Genomic DNA, 15414 nt, shown 5'->3' with positions numbered 1-15414 from the left:
GTCTGCAGTTTCTAAATATCAAAAGTTCTTGTACTTTACATTCCAGTATTAATAAAATGACCCTAGAACGTGAGAAATCATGAATTTAAGATAAACAGAGTACACAACACTCAGACATTACTTCTGGATACTTACTTCATTTCGTTTACTTGTCTCAGAATCTCATGCTGAGTGTTCACAACAGTGTCCAGTTCTTGTTGAGTGATCTGGAGGAAAAACAAAAGATGGCCAGCTGGCTCGATAACCCACACTCCATGGGAACACACGGCTCAGCAGCCTTCCTCCTCCGCTCTCCTCCATCAAAGGCTACCTAAGCAAAGCTGCAATTCGGAAAGCTCACCTGTCCATGCTGCCCAGGGATTCCTGCTCCTCTTTTAGAGATCTCCTCCGACAAGGAGGACACATATTTTCTCTGTTCATCGAGAATCATATCTAATTGTCGGTTCAGCTGCTTGATTTCAAGATGAATACGATTCTGTCCTTCAAAGATTTGTCTCAGCTCACGATCTCCCACACTCTCGAATATTTCATCCGCTAAAGTGGAAATTACAAATTAAAATTATTAGAATCACCTATACACATGTCGTTTCCAAAATGCCGTAAGTGACAAAAGTAACGACACATACTAAAATCAGAACATCAACAACAGTGATATGACCTCCCTGACATCGAACATGCAGAGATAATTAATTCAATCATGATTAAGTTACGATTTGTTCTAGACATCTCTGGTGGGTGAAAATTTATTATAAATTTGGTCTGAATTTTTTCACCTAAAAATCATTTTCTCTTTCAAATATAGTGTGTGATTCTATTCATATGCGTGGGCAGAACTAACCTATGTAACAGAAATCAGAATAGTGGTTGCCTCTGGGGAGGGAGGGTTGACGTGAAGAGGCACGAGGGAACGTCCAGGGTGATACGAAATATTCTGCGCACTGATTTGGGTGACGGTTAAATGGGCATGCACATCTGTCAGAATTCGTCAAACTATTCTCTTAAAATATGTGCATTTTACTTACGTAAAGATTAAGAAATGGAGTGGAGAAGACCTGATTTTCCTTTTATACCTGACCATGCTGAAAACAGATTATTTCGTTCAAACACTTATTACAATAAGCTTCAGGATATACTCACGAGTCACATGTTACATTTAAAACAAATCCAAGAAAAGAATAAAATGTATTTTTCATTTTTAGCTTCATTAAGTCTGCGTCACATGGTCGATCACTTAGAGAATCACATACCACATAGAGTTCGATGGGGGAACAGCCCATATAACGAACGTTAGCAGACAAAATAAAGTCACTCTACTGGGCCCTAACATGTTTTATCTGTGACATGTAGTGCACTTAGCATTTCATCACAGTGGCCTGCTTAGACTAAAGTTTAAAATTCTCAATCTTCACGTCCGAGATTCTGTTGCGTAAGGGGAGGAGAGCCAGATAACCGCTTAAAATCATTCTCCCAACAGTTTTGATGGTTTCCAAGTATTGTCTCTGTAATAATAAGGTAATTATGTGCCACTAAAAGTAAAGAAATAGAGTTTGGATGGCTTCATTCAACAAATGTTTACTGACTCTCAACTACTGTTGTACAGCACTGTTGTTTAGTTAGTTTAGGGGACACGGCACTGAACACAACGAAGTCCCTGTCCCCATGGGCTCACTGCAGTGGGCCACTGCTCACACGGGTCACCACGGTAGCCCTTACTGCACACCCCACTCCATCACATCCGGTTTCCAAGCCCTTTAAAGACTGAGGATTTGCTTACAAATTATTTCCGGAAATTACTTGGAATGTGCCAGATGAGAGAGAGAGGACGAGGTGAATGAAAGTGTGAGGTGACACGCGCGCCGTGCCTGCCGCTGAGGCCCCGGGGACAGCTTCGCCACAACTCACCAGGCTGCCCCTGCAGGTCCGGGTGACCCTTCTGGAACTCCTCTTTTTTCTTATCCAATTCTTGTTGAAAGTGCTCAAATTCCTCCTGATATTTTTCTTTTTCTTTTTCTGAAATTTCTTTATCTGGTGTAGGCTTTTTTGGAGTTTAAGGACAGATCATTGAAAAATATATTAAGAATGTTAAAAAATAATAAATCTCAATATATATTTTTCTTCCTTTTAACTACCATTATTTGAAATGTTAACAAAAAAATTTATTTAAATCATAACCAATTTACTTTTGCTACTAATAATTACAGCAAAAAAAAAAGGGCCACTACCATTTACTGAGTGCTTGCTAGAAGTGCAATGCCTTATTCAACGCTTACAAACGTCATGAGATGGCCAGTATGAACATCTGTTTACTCGTGAAGAATGGAGCATTACAGAGGCTAAGTAACTTACACAAGGTCACATGGCAGTAACAGGCAGAAATAAGAGTCAAACCTAACGCAGTCTCCCCAAGTTTTCAGCTATGAGGCAATACTACTAAACTGAAAATAAACTTTTTGAAAAAACTGTTTATACTTACTGGCTCTTTCCCAGGCTCAGTCAATTGGAAAGTGAGAAAAGAAAGGACATCATGGTCATCTACAAATTAAAAAAAAAAAAAAAAAAATCTGAAAAAGTTCCATAATAGGTTATTTTTATGGTTGTGAATCTACTTTGTAGATATCTATTTCTTTAAAAAATAATGACAGATAAGAAAAATCAGCTCTAATTTTGTAAATGCAATGGTGCTCTGTGAACTTAGAGACAAAGATCATCTGAAAGACATTAGAAATAAGCAAAAATTCACTTTCTTAAGTGTTAAACACATAACAGATGTTTAATAAATGTCTGATAAGGGAATGAACAAACAAAACAAGCCTAAACTCTGAACCCTGGTACCAAAGTCCTCCCGTATTTTCCCACGGATCTCTATGGACTATGTCCCAGGCAAATGAGACAAAATCTGGTCCTTCACCTACTTCCTGTACCTATTGTCTCTAAACCTCTCCTACAGCACTTACCACTTCTTGCCTCACTGTTCTATCGTAAACATGGCACTGCTCTGTCCTGCTTACTGGGGCAGTCCTGATTTACCTGTGCCCTGGAATTACTAATGGCATCTTCTTTTGTTCTCAAAGCATACTGATTTAGATAATATGATTACATCATGCAAATTTGTTTCCCTCAACAGCAGATATGAACAATTTTATTAAAAAAAAATCATATTAAAAATCAAATTAATTTCAAGCTGTTTTAAGCTCAAAACAAGGACTTATCAGATCAAACCTCATAACATCAAATTAAAATACCAACCCTGGTTAGTCATATCTTCAAAGTAAAAGCAATTAATTTCAACTGTGTGGCAATCCCTAAGCTTTCTGCCACTATTATGGAGCTCTCGGTAGGTAGCCAGATTAACGGCAAACCGCAACGCCACGGTTAGGGTAGGTGACTGTGGGAGAGAGAAGCTGTGCAGTGTAATAGAGCACTGGACCCAGGAGTCAGAAATCCACGCCAAGTCCTGCCGGGGTCTGACCATTACTGGCCATGGGATCTTTAGAAAGTCCTTTAATCCAAGATTTGGCAAACGCATCTAAAAACAGGGTAAATATGATCCTCTCCCTCCCTATGTCATTGTAAAGAACAATTCAGATATTTGAAAATAATAAATTTATGTATTGTACCATATAAACAGAAGACGGTATTAACATCAAATAACTTCACTCACTGATCATCATACTTAAGGCAAAAAATGGTAAAACTTTTTTAAAGTTTAGACCCCAATAATATTTTCTCAGGCTACCCATCTATTTAAATGTACTGTGACAACTCTCAGGATCCTAAACTATTTGACAATTAACCTTCTGTAGCCTTAACTTTACATGTCTCCTTCACTATAAAATAGCACCCAAAGTGATGCTCTAATTTACATAACTGTATGCAGCCCCAGCCTACTGCACACCTGCGGAATATAAGCAGAAGATCAGCAATTCCAAGAGACCAAAAGACTGGGACTGAAAGCTATGGGAAGCTTATAACTAGTCTTCAAATATTGAAAGTAAACAAGGCTATACATCTCCAAAATACACTATTCCTAATAAAACTCAACTCACAAATGTATAATATTAAAAGACAGCAAGATTTACCTGCAAGACCTCCAGTTGCAGCAGATATTCCAAAATGCCCTTGTGGGGGGATTATCATATTTTCCACTTTGGCACAAAATTCATAATCATTTTTATCTGGTGTGAAGCCATTATTGATCATTACCTAGAGAGACGTATTGTAGTTATAGCTTTTACAACAGGTATTGTAAAAAGAATTTCCAATAATCAATTTATGACTGGATCTCTATATCTGGTCTAATAATCAACAGCCAAAGCTATCAGCATTCTCCCATTATTTATTATAAAGGGTAATTCCTTGTCCATTAAATAACCTCACTTAAACAAGATATTAGTACATTAAACAAGATATTTTACCCTACTATGTGTCAAAGTCTTAATGAGAAAAATTTGATATCTTTCCATGAAAATCTTTCTAAAACAGAATATGGGTTACCTTCTCTTGAGAAGACTTAGGGAACATGATTACTTTCTGCAAATGATTCACACAGAAGGGAGATCACACTTGTTCTGAAACCCTGGTGACAGAGCTAAGATGAACATGCTGAATTTATAATTTTGACGACAGCTAGTTGAGGATTCAATAGATTGCCTTAGCAAATAGTGAAGGAAGGTAATTAGACCGTCGTAAGTTAGCAGAGACAGCAAATGTATTCACATAAGAGGCAAGAAATTAAAACAGTAAAAAGACACATAAGTTTCTACTCTGCAGAATGCATATTTGAAGTAACAGCCGTAAACGTCTTTAAAGAATCTTGGCATCCTATGGAAGCACAGGAACACTCTGCTCACGATCCCAGTCAAGCAGCGGTCCAGCCTCTTCCACGCCTCCACTTCCAGCAACCCAATCACTAGCCCCACCCTAAGCAGGAGTCTCTGAGGTTAACAGTGGAAGGGAAAGGAGCAGTAGGTATGTGGCACCAGTCAGGGCACTGCCACCGTTACTTCCAGATGCAAGGTTTTGTCAGTGTAGTTAAGGTTAAGTCGCATGGGAAAAATGTTACAGTACTCTGTCCAAATTTTCAGTAAGAGAGTTAGATACCTGTCCATATGAAGGGTTGACCTCTATATAATGTGGGATGGACTCCTACCAGTTTTTAAAAATCACCTGCTATTTAGTTGACTAACATTTGTGTCTGTTTCCCGGATTGGTAATGCTCCTATTACAGTTTACATCATCTACGAATGGTTCTCCTTTACAGTCTTTCAAATCAGAATCAACAATTGGTAGGACATTTGCCCTCAAGAGCTAAAAAACAAAGGTGTTAAGTTAATCACTTTCTAATTCTGATACTAAAAATATTCAACTGTTCAGTACATTTTTTTTTTTCTTGAACGCTGAGAAACTGAAATCTATTAGAAGTCTTGACTGTCTAGTTCTAATTATTTTTTTAAAAAAATGCAGGGAAGGATAATATATTCGCTGCTCTGAGTTAGGAGGAAAGTTAGGACTGTGACTGCACAGGTCTGATGTCCGGTGACTAACACCAGTGACACTTCTTCGTGAGGTCACCGCTAACCTTCCTCACTCATCTTAAAGTTTCGACCCACTGTTAAATACTACACTTGCAAAATTTAAAAATCTCTTGTTTTGACTGTTTCCTTCACTAACAGCATCTCTTGCTCCCCTTACTTTGTTTTTCCCTCTGAAGTTCAAACCCTGGGACAAGCTAAGGGTGTGAGTACTAATCTAATAAACCTTCCTTGAGTACCTAAAATGGGCATAATATAGGGACGAGGAATATGGGCTGTTATGCCTGCACTGAGTAACTGAAGATAATATTGATGAGAAAAGACATACAAACCATAGTTGACTGGTTAAGTCCATACGACATATTTTAAAGGCCAAATGAGCATTATAGGAACAAAACTGAGTTAAGAGATAGGAAATTATGAGCTGATGTTTGGGAAATCTGATGGATGAGGGATCCAAATGAGTGTGTTCAAGAACGAGCATGACTCTGCCAGGCAGAGAGGGGAGAGTACTCAAGAAGGGACAACGGACTGAGCAAAGGCTAGACGTTAAGTCACGGCTGTGTGTCCTGCCAAGTCTCCCTCAAACGTACTCTCCAGAACACTCGCTCTGGAGACACTCGTAGGTACTGGGTGAGAACAGGATTCCGTGGTCGGGTGAGTCTGACGAACGTGCGGGTTGATGAGGTGTCTGCATTTCAGCGCTTCCCATCTTCTGTGCTAACGCGCACAGGACATAACGCGCTGGGCCCGATCTCATGTGACTGTGCAACTATTCCGGGAGCACACTGCACAGGACTGTTGTTCTGGGGACTTCTGGGAGGGTGCACCACCTCACTAAGCTGGGTCATGCAGGCCGCCTCCCTGTGCTCTGTGAACTCAAGTGTGTGTCTGCACTTGCCGTAGTTGGTGTCTGGGTTCTGCCAAGTGAAAGTAAGTGTGACTTACTGACGACACCACTGAAATCGCGCAGGGTGTCTATCATCACAGTGCAGTGCAGATCCAAGTCAATCACAAAAGACTGGACACAAAAGCCGAGGTCTCTCAATTAGTTAGGAATTTAAGACTATGCCAATACGAAGTTTTCCAAAGAACTGCCTTTTTAAGAGTTTTATACAAAGGAGTGCAAGGGTAGCCCATGATTTAGGGGAAAGAAAAATTTATAAAAAATGTTTTACTTGTAAGTATCATATAACCAGGTATCGACGGTGTCTTTAAAAAGCAGAGTTCACCCAGTATTTGTGAACTTAGTTATTGTGACTGCCCTGCCGTCCCATTCCTCCCTCAAACACAAACGAATGTGCCGCTTCTCGGCTTCACTGTACCACTGGCCAGAAATTCAGGGACCACCTCTGACCCCACAGCTGCACTAACCCGCCTGCCTCCAGCAAACCAGCAGCAACTGCTCCAGTCTCTGCCCCGGATCCCCTCCCCTCTGCCTCAGTTCAGACCACAAGCGGAGTCTTGCAGTTAAGACACTGCTGGGTTCAAATCAGTTCTGTTACTTATTTGGTACGACACTGTCCAAGTTTCTTGAAACCTCCCACATTCAATTTTCCCATGTATAAAATGGGGATACCCACCCCACAGGGCTCGTGAAGAATAAACGAGAAACTGCATGTAAAGCACCAAGCACAGGGTACAGCTCATCAAAAGTCAAGGAGTTTAAATGATCGCCTCCTCCACTCCTCCGCAAATACTGTTATAAGAACACTGCTGCCTAAGGCTTCTTCCTAAACTGCAAATCTGATCTTCAGTTTCCTGCTTAAGACTCTTTAAACTGTTCCTTACAAGATAAACTACACGAGACCTACAAGATTTGACTGCCAACCTTTCACCTCACTTCTTACAGTCTTCTCTACCCGTCAGCCACGTCAAACTACTCGCCTTTCCCAAATCTTTCAACAGTCCCTGTGCCCGTTTTCTCTGCACCCCACCTAGGAGACTCCCTCTTCCCCTTCGAGGGGCAGCTGCATTGTGAGGAGCTGTTCTGGCCTTCGCCACGGCCACCTGGCAGCCACAAGGTTCTAACCCTTTGATCCTTCAGTGGTATCTGTGCTGCAGTATTCATCACAAAGCACAGTAATGTTACATTCGTGTCTCCCCAGCAGACGACAAGCTCTGTGAAGAAAATTCCCTTTGCCTTATTTATACCTGTATCTTCAAGGCTTAGACACATACATAACAGGTGGCACATAGCAGGGTGCTTATCAACATTTACTGACTAGAAGCAAACTCAGCCGCAAGGCTTTACCACACACGGCCACTCACGTGGAGCCCTGAAGCCACTTCTGCTTTCTCACAGTTACACTGCTGAGGACAGGAACAGCATCCGAACTTAAATTCATGTCATTTCTATCAAAGATTCAAAATGAAAACGCATACTAGAATCTTGTTCATTTAATTATCTCGAAATGTATGTTACTTACTATCAACGTCTTCTGGTAATACACAATCTTTGCCCGGACAGGGTAGGGTTTATTACGAAAGTCCCTCTGGCAACTGGCTAAAGCTTGATTAGCGCCATCACTATAGTATAAGGGAAAGCAAAACAAACGAGGCACTTAAGCTTTTCAATATTTAAAAACTCACTATTTAAAATGATTAGTGTCTGGAAAGATTAAAACAGTATCCAGTTACGACAAAGTCTTGGGAAATCTGAAGTTATTTATTCAGAAGATGCAAAGCTGATGCAGGAGTTTTTCCTGTGACCCCGGTCAGGGCTCTGGATAACATTAGGCGCCAACGCTACCACATGCTGACGGCCAGGGCAGGCGCACTGATCTACGTAAGACCAGGGCACAGAATTGGAGTCACATGTGGAGCTTCAACAATGCAGATTCCTAGGTCCCACCCTAAAGCAGCTGAAGCAGAATCACAGGAGAAGGCCTTGGAATCTCTACTTGAACTGGCTCCAAAGGTAACTACCAGAGTAAAAATCACTAAAGCAGGAAACAGTAAACAGGAATTTGGATAAGTAATTTTTCATACACATTACAAATATACTAAACAGAAGCTTTGTCACCCTGAGAACCTTTAAATATAGCAATACTACGACTGAATACAGTGGCATAAATTTCTTCTTCTTATTATTTTTTAATTTTTTATTATTTATTTTTTAACTTTTTTTTAGGCATAAATTTCTTAATCATTAGTTTAGTCAAGGCTCCAAACTTTTCAGATTCCTCTTAATAAAGGTGAGAGAACACGACTAGTGGTGTCACTGAGAAGATGAGTGCTTTATAAGCCTTCAAAATTATGTAGTTTTAGGTTAAATAAAACAACATGTTTTTATGTATGAAATCTGAGGTGGTCCACAGGAAGAAGTTTAAAACAGAACCAAATTAAGACCTTTTCACCAAGCTATAAAATAAATTGCAAGAAAAAGAATAATCTTATTTCACCTGGAAAATGTTCAGATTCGAAACAATATATTTTAAAAGGTTTTCGAAAAGAAGGTGAGATCAGAAATAAAGTACACTTACTTTTGATGGTCATAATGGAATTGTCCATTGTTGCCTATAATTACTACAGCAGGATTATTTTTCTAAAAATAAAGAGAATATATTTGTTTTAAAGCCCTTAAAGAATTGTACATCATTCTGGATGTGCTATAAGGTCTCTTAATCTCTAAAACTCTAGGACCCCGAATTTTACAATAATAACTTTCTACTTACTAAAAAAAAATTTAGCACTTATAATCACTTAAAATCAGTCCCATACACCTCAATAAAGGCTGATGATGTGTCCTGTCCTTGAATAACCAACCTCAGCACACGTTGAGGACACGCTGTGAGCATGGGACAAGCATGGGACTTATAGAGTTAAGCAACATGGCTGTGGCGTTCAAGGAGCTTATTAAAGTTCTCCTTTAAACTGCTAACAGTGACCCAGTAGAGAAACTATAAGCTAATACAAAGATCTTCAATCTTAAGGCTGCTGCTCATGCACAAGTTAGTGTTTCTGATTTGTAAGTACATTCTGTACTTAACTGTTTTAGGAGAGATCATCAGAGAAACTGGTTCATTGAAAAGAGTAATAACATATGAAAAGATAACATGTGAGCCAGTAGTAGTAAAGTACATGGGTATTTTCATGATAACTGTAATAGTCTAGTCTAAGCACTACTGGTTTCATTACCCACATCTAAATGACCCATGCTTATTCATCAAAATTACTACACGCATACAGGGTGCTGGGGATGGGGGCCTTGCAAATTCTTAGAGTCAGGGCTCCATCAGGACCTCACGTTGCAGTATGACAAATCATGAACTCATAGCTTTAAATTGATAAATTCCCAGCTACATAAAGATCAATCACCTAACTTAGTGTGGGGAGTTCTCTCCTATTAAACTGACAAGAGTGTTAAATAAGCTGTATTTCTCACAGCTTAAATCTGTTAGCAGATATATTAAAGTGGGTAACAGTCTTAAAGAATATACCTTTCCATCATTGTCGAAAGAATCGAAGAATATTCCAACACCATTCCACATATCAGCTGATCCAAACACAGGACCCTCCAAGCCTTGATTTTCTGTATACCAAACTGCCTGTCAATATAGAACAGGGAACATTCAGAGGCTGGTGGTATATGCATTTATATACATTTTCTAAGTTACAGAAACGATCATACCAGGCCATCAGCTCCAATTCGACCTCTTCCGGTCACTCGAAATGTCACCTCAATTTCCCAGTTTTCAAAGGCTGCTTTTGTCTTAGTCCATACAGACCCTCTCTGGCTTTTTAAAGATGGTGCTATTCGAATCTGATCTGAACTTGGAATAGCATCTAGAACAAAAATCAGGGAAGAAAAACTTTAAGTTATAATTAGGCAAAACTCAATGAATCATCACCAAACTGATACATATACTTAGAGATCTAATTTTAACTCAGTAACCTGTACAGTAATTTTGTTAGGAAAAAATTTCATGTTGACAGTTTCAATTTTTACATTTTAGGGCTTTCTAAACACCCCCCCTTCTATTTTGAATAGTGACATATCTATGCAAAAAAAAAAAACAAAAAAAAACAAAAAACCCCACAAAAAACACAAAACACAAAAAAAGCTGTAACCATATACTAAAAATTCAAGGGGCAGAAAGGAGGAAACTATGGCTTAAAAGGCGACCAAATATTTGATTTTCGTAATATTATTTTTCAAATACGCCCAAAATTTGCATATTATTTTCAAAAAACTGCAATGTATTTTACCAATTTACAAATGTTTAGAAAGCTCAAACAGTGTGAAAAGAACATACCACTAGGAATCAAGAGACTTATTCCTAGTCTCAGTTCAGCTGTGTGACTTTGGGCAAATAATTCTCTTACTCTCTTGGGCTCACCATATGTTCACCTGTAAAATGAAGGGGCTGGACTCAATCACTCCCACAAACACCCCAGAAGTTATATGCAAAATATTGTGCATATATACAGTCTTCTAGGGAGAGAGGCAACTGCATTTCAAGTTAATAAACAGTTCTTCAGCATTAGCAGATTCTCAGAGAGAAGTGATCCCCAAAATGGTGGTTTGCATCTCCAAGCTGGGTTCAAGTTCCAGTGCTACCACTTACCAGTTGTTTGATTATAGGCAAGTTACTCCATTCCTCTAACAACCTCACAGACATATAAATGCCTATATAAGTATATATAAATATGTCAACAAATGTTAGCTAGTCCTATTATTGAACTAAATAATTATTAAAGCAACTATCAGGTCTAACTTTGAACAATTCAGATATTAACCAGTTCTGACATCCATGCTCAGAAATAACTGTATTATCTCTTTACGGATGAAAAAAACTGACAAAAAGAAAAGTTGAGATACTAAGTTAAATTACTGTTTGTCACCATCACTTTCAAACACTTAACGGCTGAGGGCAAGCATCCTGGAGAGAGTAGTGGATATAGTGTCAGAAGACCTGGATGTGAGTTCCAGTACACTAGCTATGTAACCTTTTCCAAGGACCTTAACCTTTCTTAACATTTCGGTTTTTTTTTAATCTATAAAGCAGGTAACACCTGCCTTGCCTACCAAAGATCAAATAAGAATGAAGGTGAAAGAGTTCTGACAGACAGAAAAGGTTACAAATTGTTATTTTTTTTGCCCTTATGGACTCAAGGGTGTGGACTTACAGTACAAAAGGGCATTAGAGTGAAGGGAAAAAACCCATAGGTTTGATCTTAATTTGAGAATGAATGTAAAAGGCCATGTTTAAACTAAATCTTACATTTTTCTGTTTTTCAAAGTTGTTTTACATGATGGATCTCAGGACATGAAAAGGTGAAAAATAATACATGTAGTTAATAAAACAGTGAGACTGTAAAAATTACAGCAACAATGAAAGCAAGGGACATCCACAGCAGTGATTCCTCGAGTTAGTAGATAGAAGTGTCATAGCTAAAACACTAATCCCTTTATTTCAAATCCAGTCTAGCCATACAACTTTAATTCACCCAGATACATTATCTGACATTTCTGCAGCTGACAGTTGGTTATAGGCTCTGTAAAGAACGTTAACTAATTTGAGTAGTTGATTAACATTCCTGATTGGCTAAGTATGTGGTGTAACCATGAGAGAAGAATGAGCAAGCAGGCCATGGAGATGCAGAAGTGAAAAAAAGTGTACGAATTCATCACCACTACTGAAAATCATCATCATTCCAAAAAGAAAAACAAAAAAAACCCTAAACTTGTATTTGGGACGTCTGCATCACCTTTGTGTATTAAGAACGGTACCCTAATAACAAGTACCCAGAAACATACCCTTGATGAGCAGGCACGTAATTAATGTCTGCTGAGTAATAAAATAATTGCACTCCACTTCAACTACTTAATGACTTGATCATTAAGTCAATTTGCAATTTATGCCTTTTAATTATACATTAATTTCAGTGAAATGCCCTTCCTAGAAGTCTGCTTCCTATTCAAGAATTACAGTCTAGAAATGGGACATTTTGTTTTAAGCGATGGACAGTCTAAAATGATGTATACAAATCTTATAGAAATTTCTTAGTAAGTGATGGAATTCAAAGTGCCAGAGCTTCTCAATCCATATAAAGGCATTTGTCGCTTGTTTCAAAGGGTGCATCTAATGGTCACTGAACAGAGCTTACAACCTGTCAAGTGCTAAGGCCAATTCCTTAGTCAGCAGTGACACATCAGCACTAAAGTATAGATATGTTTCTTTCACATATATAAACGTCTAGCAAGACAAGCTCTTACCTATCAACAGTGCCAAACACAGAGTTGAATAAAACATGGAACACAGGTTATTTCGATTTTTCCAAAAGTTTGCAGTTATGCTATTTTTAGTCTCATGTTCTGAAACAATACCCAAAAATATATCCCTTCCTCTACTAAAGGGACAAGTGTGACTAATAGTTAAATAAAGTGTTAATACAAGAGGAAAGATCAAAGACCACACCGAGTCCCTGCGAGGGTAAATCTGAGGTATCCTTCCAATAGGATGAGAAGTTTCTCTGACATAAAAACTTAAAAATTATTCTAAAACCAAGATATATCATGTGTGGAGCTGACAGAGTGACATCGGGTACAAACAGGAACAGTAACCATGGCTAACACTGGGTTTAAAAATAAAGAAGAGCAGAGAAGGGCCGAGAGGAAACGGGAAAGGAGGTGGGGGGCTGCTAGTACATGTCTCAGGTTGGGATTGGTTGGGGGTGCAGGACGTTTCCCCTGGATACGTGGCGTTAGGGTGAAACGGGATGCCTAGATCCGAGTTTAAGGAGTGCTTGGAATTGTAAGAAGTAACAAAACACCTCTAGAGCAAACGGAAAGAACGGACGAGATCAAAGAACGCATAGGAGGAAGGGGAGTGGACAGAATGGGAGGAAGACTGGGGGCCAGGGGGAGGGAACCTGGTGGACAGAGCCGACCTGCTGGAGGGACTGCTGAGAAGGCTTCCCTCCACCGCGCATGTGGTGTGCAGCGGGGAGGAGGTAAAGAGAAGGAGGCGCCAGGCGAGGATGGGACCCGGGCCCCCCGCCCTCTGCCCCGGCTTACTCCCCGCGTGGGCCCAGAAGGGCACGGTCCCGTCGCTCTGCACCAGGTGCGGCCCCTTGAAGCTGTATTTGTATTCGAAACGCCGATGTGGCAGCATGCCTGGGGTGCCCGTGGCACCAGCGGCTGCGGGGTCGCCTCCCACGCCGTCGCCCCCGACGAAGTGACTGAGCGACAGCAGCAGGGCGCAGAAAAGCGGCCGAACTCCGGCCTGGGGACCCCTTTGCCTGGATCCCGCCATCTTGGATTCTGGAAAGCAGAGGCCGGCGGGAGGGGGAGGGGCGCGGGAGCTGCGGATGGCCAACAGGGCGCTCGCTGATTGGCGGAACCCGAGGGACCCGGGGGGCAAGGGTGAGCCCCGCCCCTGGCCTCCGTTTTCCAGGCGGCCCCGGGACCCGGAGCATCTGTGGGCGGAGCCATGCCATAGGGGGCGGGGCCTGGAGGCGGTGCGTTCCGCGCGCCCCTCCTCTACGATCTCGGGTCAGAACCTGGGACTCCAAACTTCTCTTCCCACGTGATAACAGGTTTTGGAGGAGCCGACCCAACGCCTACCTGCAAAGACGCTTTCTCCAATTATTCAGCAGCTGGTTTTCATTAGGTGTTCTTGGCAGACACATGGCATAATCCCAGCCCACTGAGCTGCATGCACCAACCTGTGTTACGGTATTTCAAACTAGGAACCAGCGATCCACCGGGCTGTAGAGCCCTAGGATCTTTTTGTTGGTATTGAATCAGAAGTTTCTGTGAATTTGTCGCCTAACCTTTACCTCTCTCAAAATTTAATTCCAAGGGCTAAGAATGATGGCCCACCCAGGAAGCCCGAAGAGCCCTCATCTTTAACAATTTCCTTGAACCTCTCTGGCAGACCAGACTTCTGTTTTCTGAGATTAGATCCTCACTGATTTAAACTTTCATTTCCAAATTTTATTACCTGAAATTCTAACTGATACCAGAACTCAGTGTATTGAGTGCTACCATGTGTCAGGAACTGTTCTGCTGATAAACATACATTCAGTCATTTAAGAGAAAATTAACCTAATATTTTCATTTAATATCAAGGTTTTGCTCTAGTTGTTTCATTTATAAGAAACAGTCCTTTTTCTCAAACTACATGTCCACTCTCCTTAAAATAACATGATGTACATCTTAAACTGTCTTCTAGTTTTCTCCAATTATAAATCAGTGCTAAAGCACCAAGGTGTTGGAATCGACTGACTGGCTGAAGCTGAATCCTGGTTTTCTGCGTGTGTGGTCTGAGGCAAGGCGTTTAACCTCTCTAAAGCTTGGTTTCCACATCTAGATAAGGGAGATTAATAACAGTACCTACGCCACTCCATCTTAGAAAGAATTCAGTGCCTGGTACCCAGTAAGCAACCAATAAACATGTGCTAATCTACTGATTCTTCTTCATTCTTCCACTGATAGCAAAGAGAAACCTAACTCAGCCCCATTAGGTCAGTCACATCATTGATGCATTCATCATAACACACAGTCCATCTCTTCTTCCCATCTCTTATTTTCTCCTTAAGAAAACATAGCCAGTGCAGTCAGATTTGGATGGTGAACACTGAAGTATTTATTGACTTTATATTAACATAAACTGCCTAACTTTTTTTAGGTAAGTAGCAGAAATTTTATAAATAGCCCAAGGGTCAGAGCAGAGTTAATATAATTAATTTGGTATATTTTATTTGTATTACATATGTTATGGTTGCTAGTGTTAAAGAATTTGCCAACTATAATTAAATTTTCAATTTAATTTCTTCATGTATACCTTTTAGTAAATGAATAAAAAATATAGGTAAGAATTGCTTTGGACGCAATTTAGGTTAGGAAGGAGAAGGAAGAATGATGCCATATTTG

The 15414-nt window shown here is 40.2% G+C and overlaps 1 protein-coding gene across 2 annotated transcripts in view; it reads right to left on the bottom strand.

Moving 5' to 3' along the window:
• Positions 1 to 13830, bottom strand: part of LMAN1 (lectin, mannose binding 1) — a 22139-nt gene extending 8309 nt beyond the window's left edge. The window contains exons 1-10 of one of the 2 annotated variants that reach the window (XM_011361077.2): positions 13555 to 13830; positions 10165 to 10319; positions 9974 to 10081; positions 9017 to 9078; positions 7961 to 8060; positions 4080 to 4203; positions 2474 to 2532; positions 1903 to 2035; positions 341 to 534; positions 136 to 206 (exon numbers count right to left, since the gene is read on the bottom strand). In XM_011361077.2, coding sequence (XP_011359379.1) covers positions 136 to 206; positions 341 to 534; positions 1903 to 2035; positions 2474 to 2532; positions 4080 to 4203; positions 7961 to 8060; positions 9017 to 9078; positions 9974 to 10081; positions 10165 to 10319; positions 13555 to 13792 — 1244 coding nt within the window. In that variant the 5' untranslated portion in view covers positions 13793 to 13830. The remainder of the gene's footprint in view (positions 1 to 135; positions 207 to 340; positions 535 to 1902; positions 2036 to 2473; positions 2533 to 4079; positions 4204 to 7960; positions 8061 to 9016; positions 9079 to 9973; positions 10082 to 10164; positions 10320 to 13554) is intronic. The other variant, XM_023531139.1, reaches the window with a different exon arrangement.
• Between the last annotated feature and the right edge of the window lie 1584 nt (positions 13831 to 15414).

This window comes from Pteropus vampyrus, unplaced genomic scaffold (assembly GCF_000151845.1).
Source record: "Pteropus vampyrus isolate Shadow unplaced genomic scaffold, Pvam_2.0 Scaffold62, whole genome shotgun sequence".
Taxonomy (NCBI): Eukaryota; Metazoa; Chordata; class Mammalia; order Chiroptera; family Pteropodidae; genus Pteropus; species Pteropus vampyrus.
Note: the sequence above shows the minus strand (reverse complement) of the source record. Positions and strands in the feature narration are given on the sequence as shown.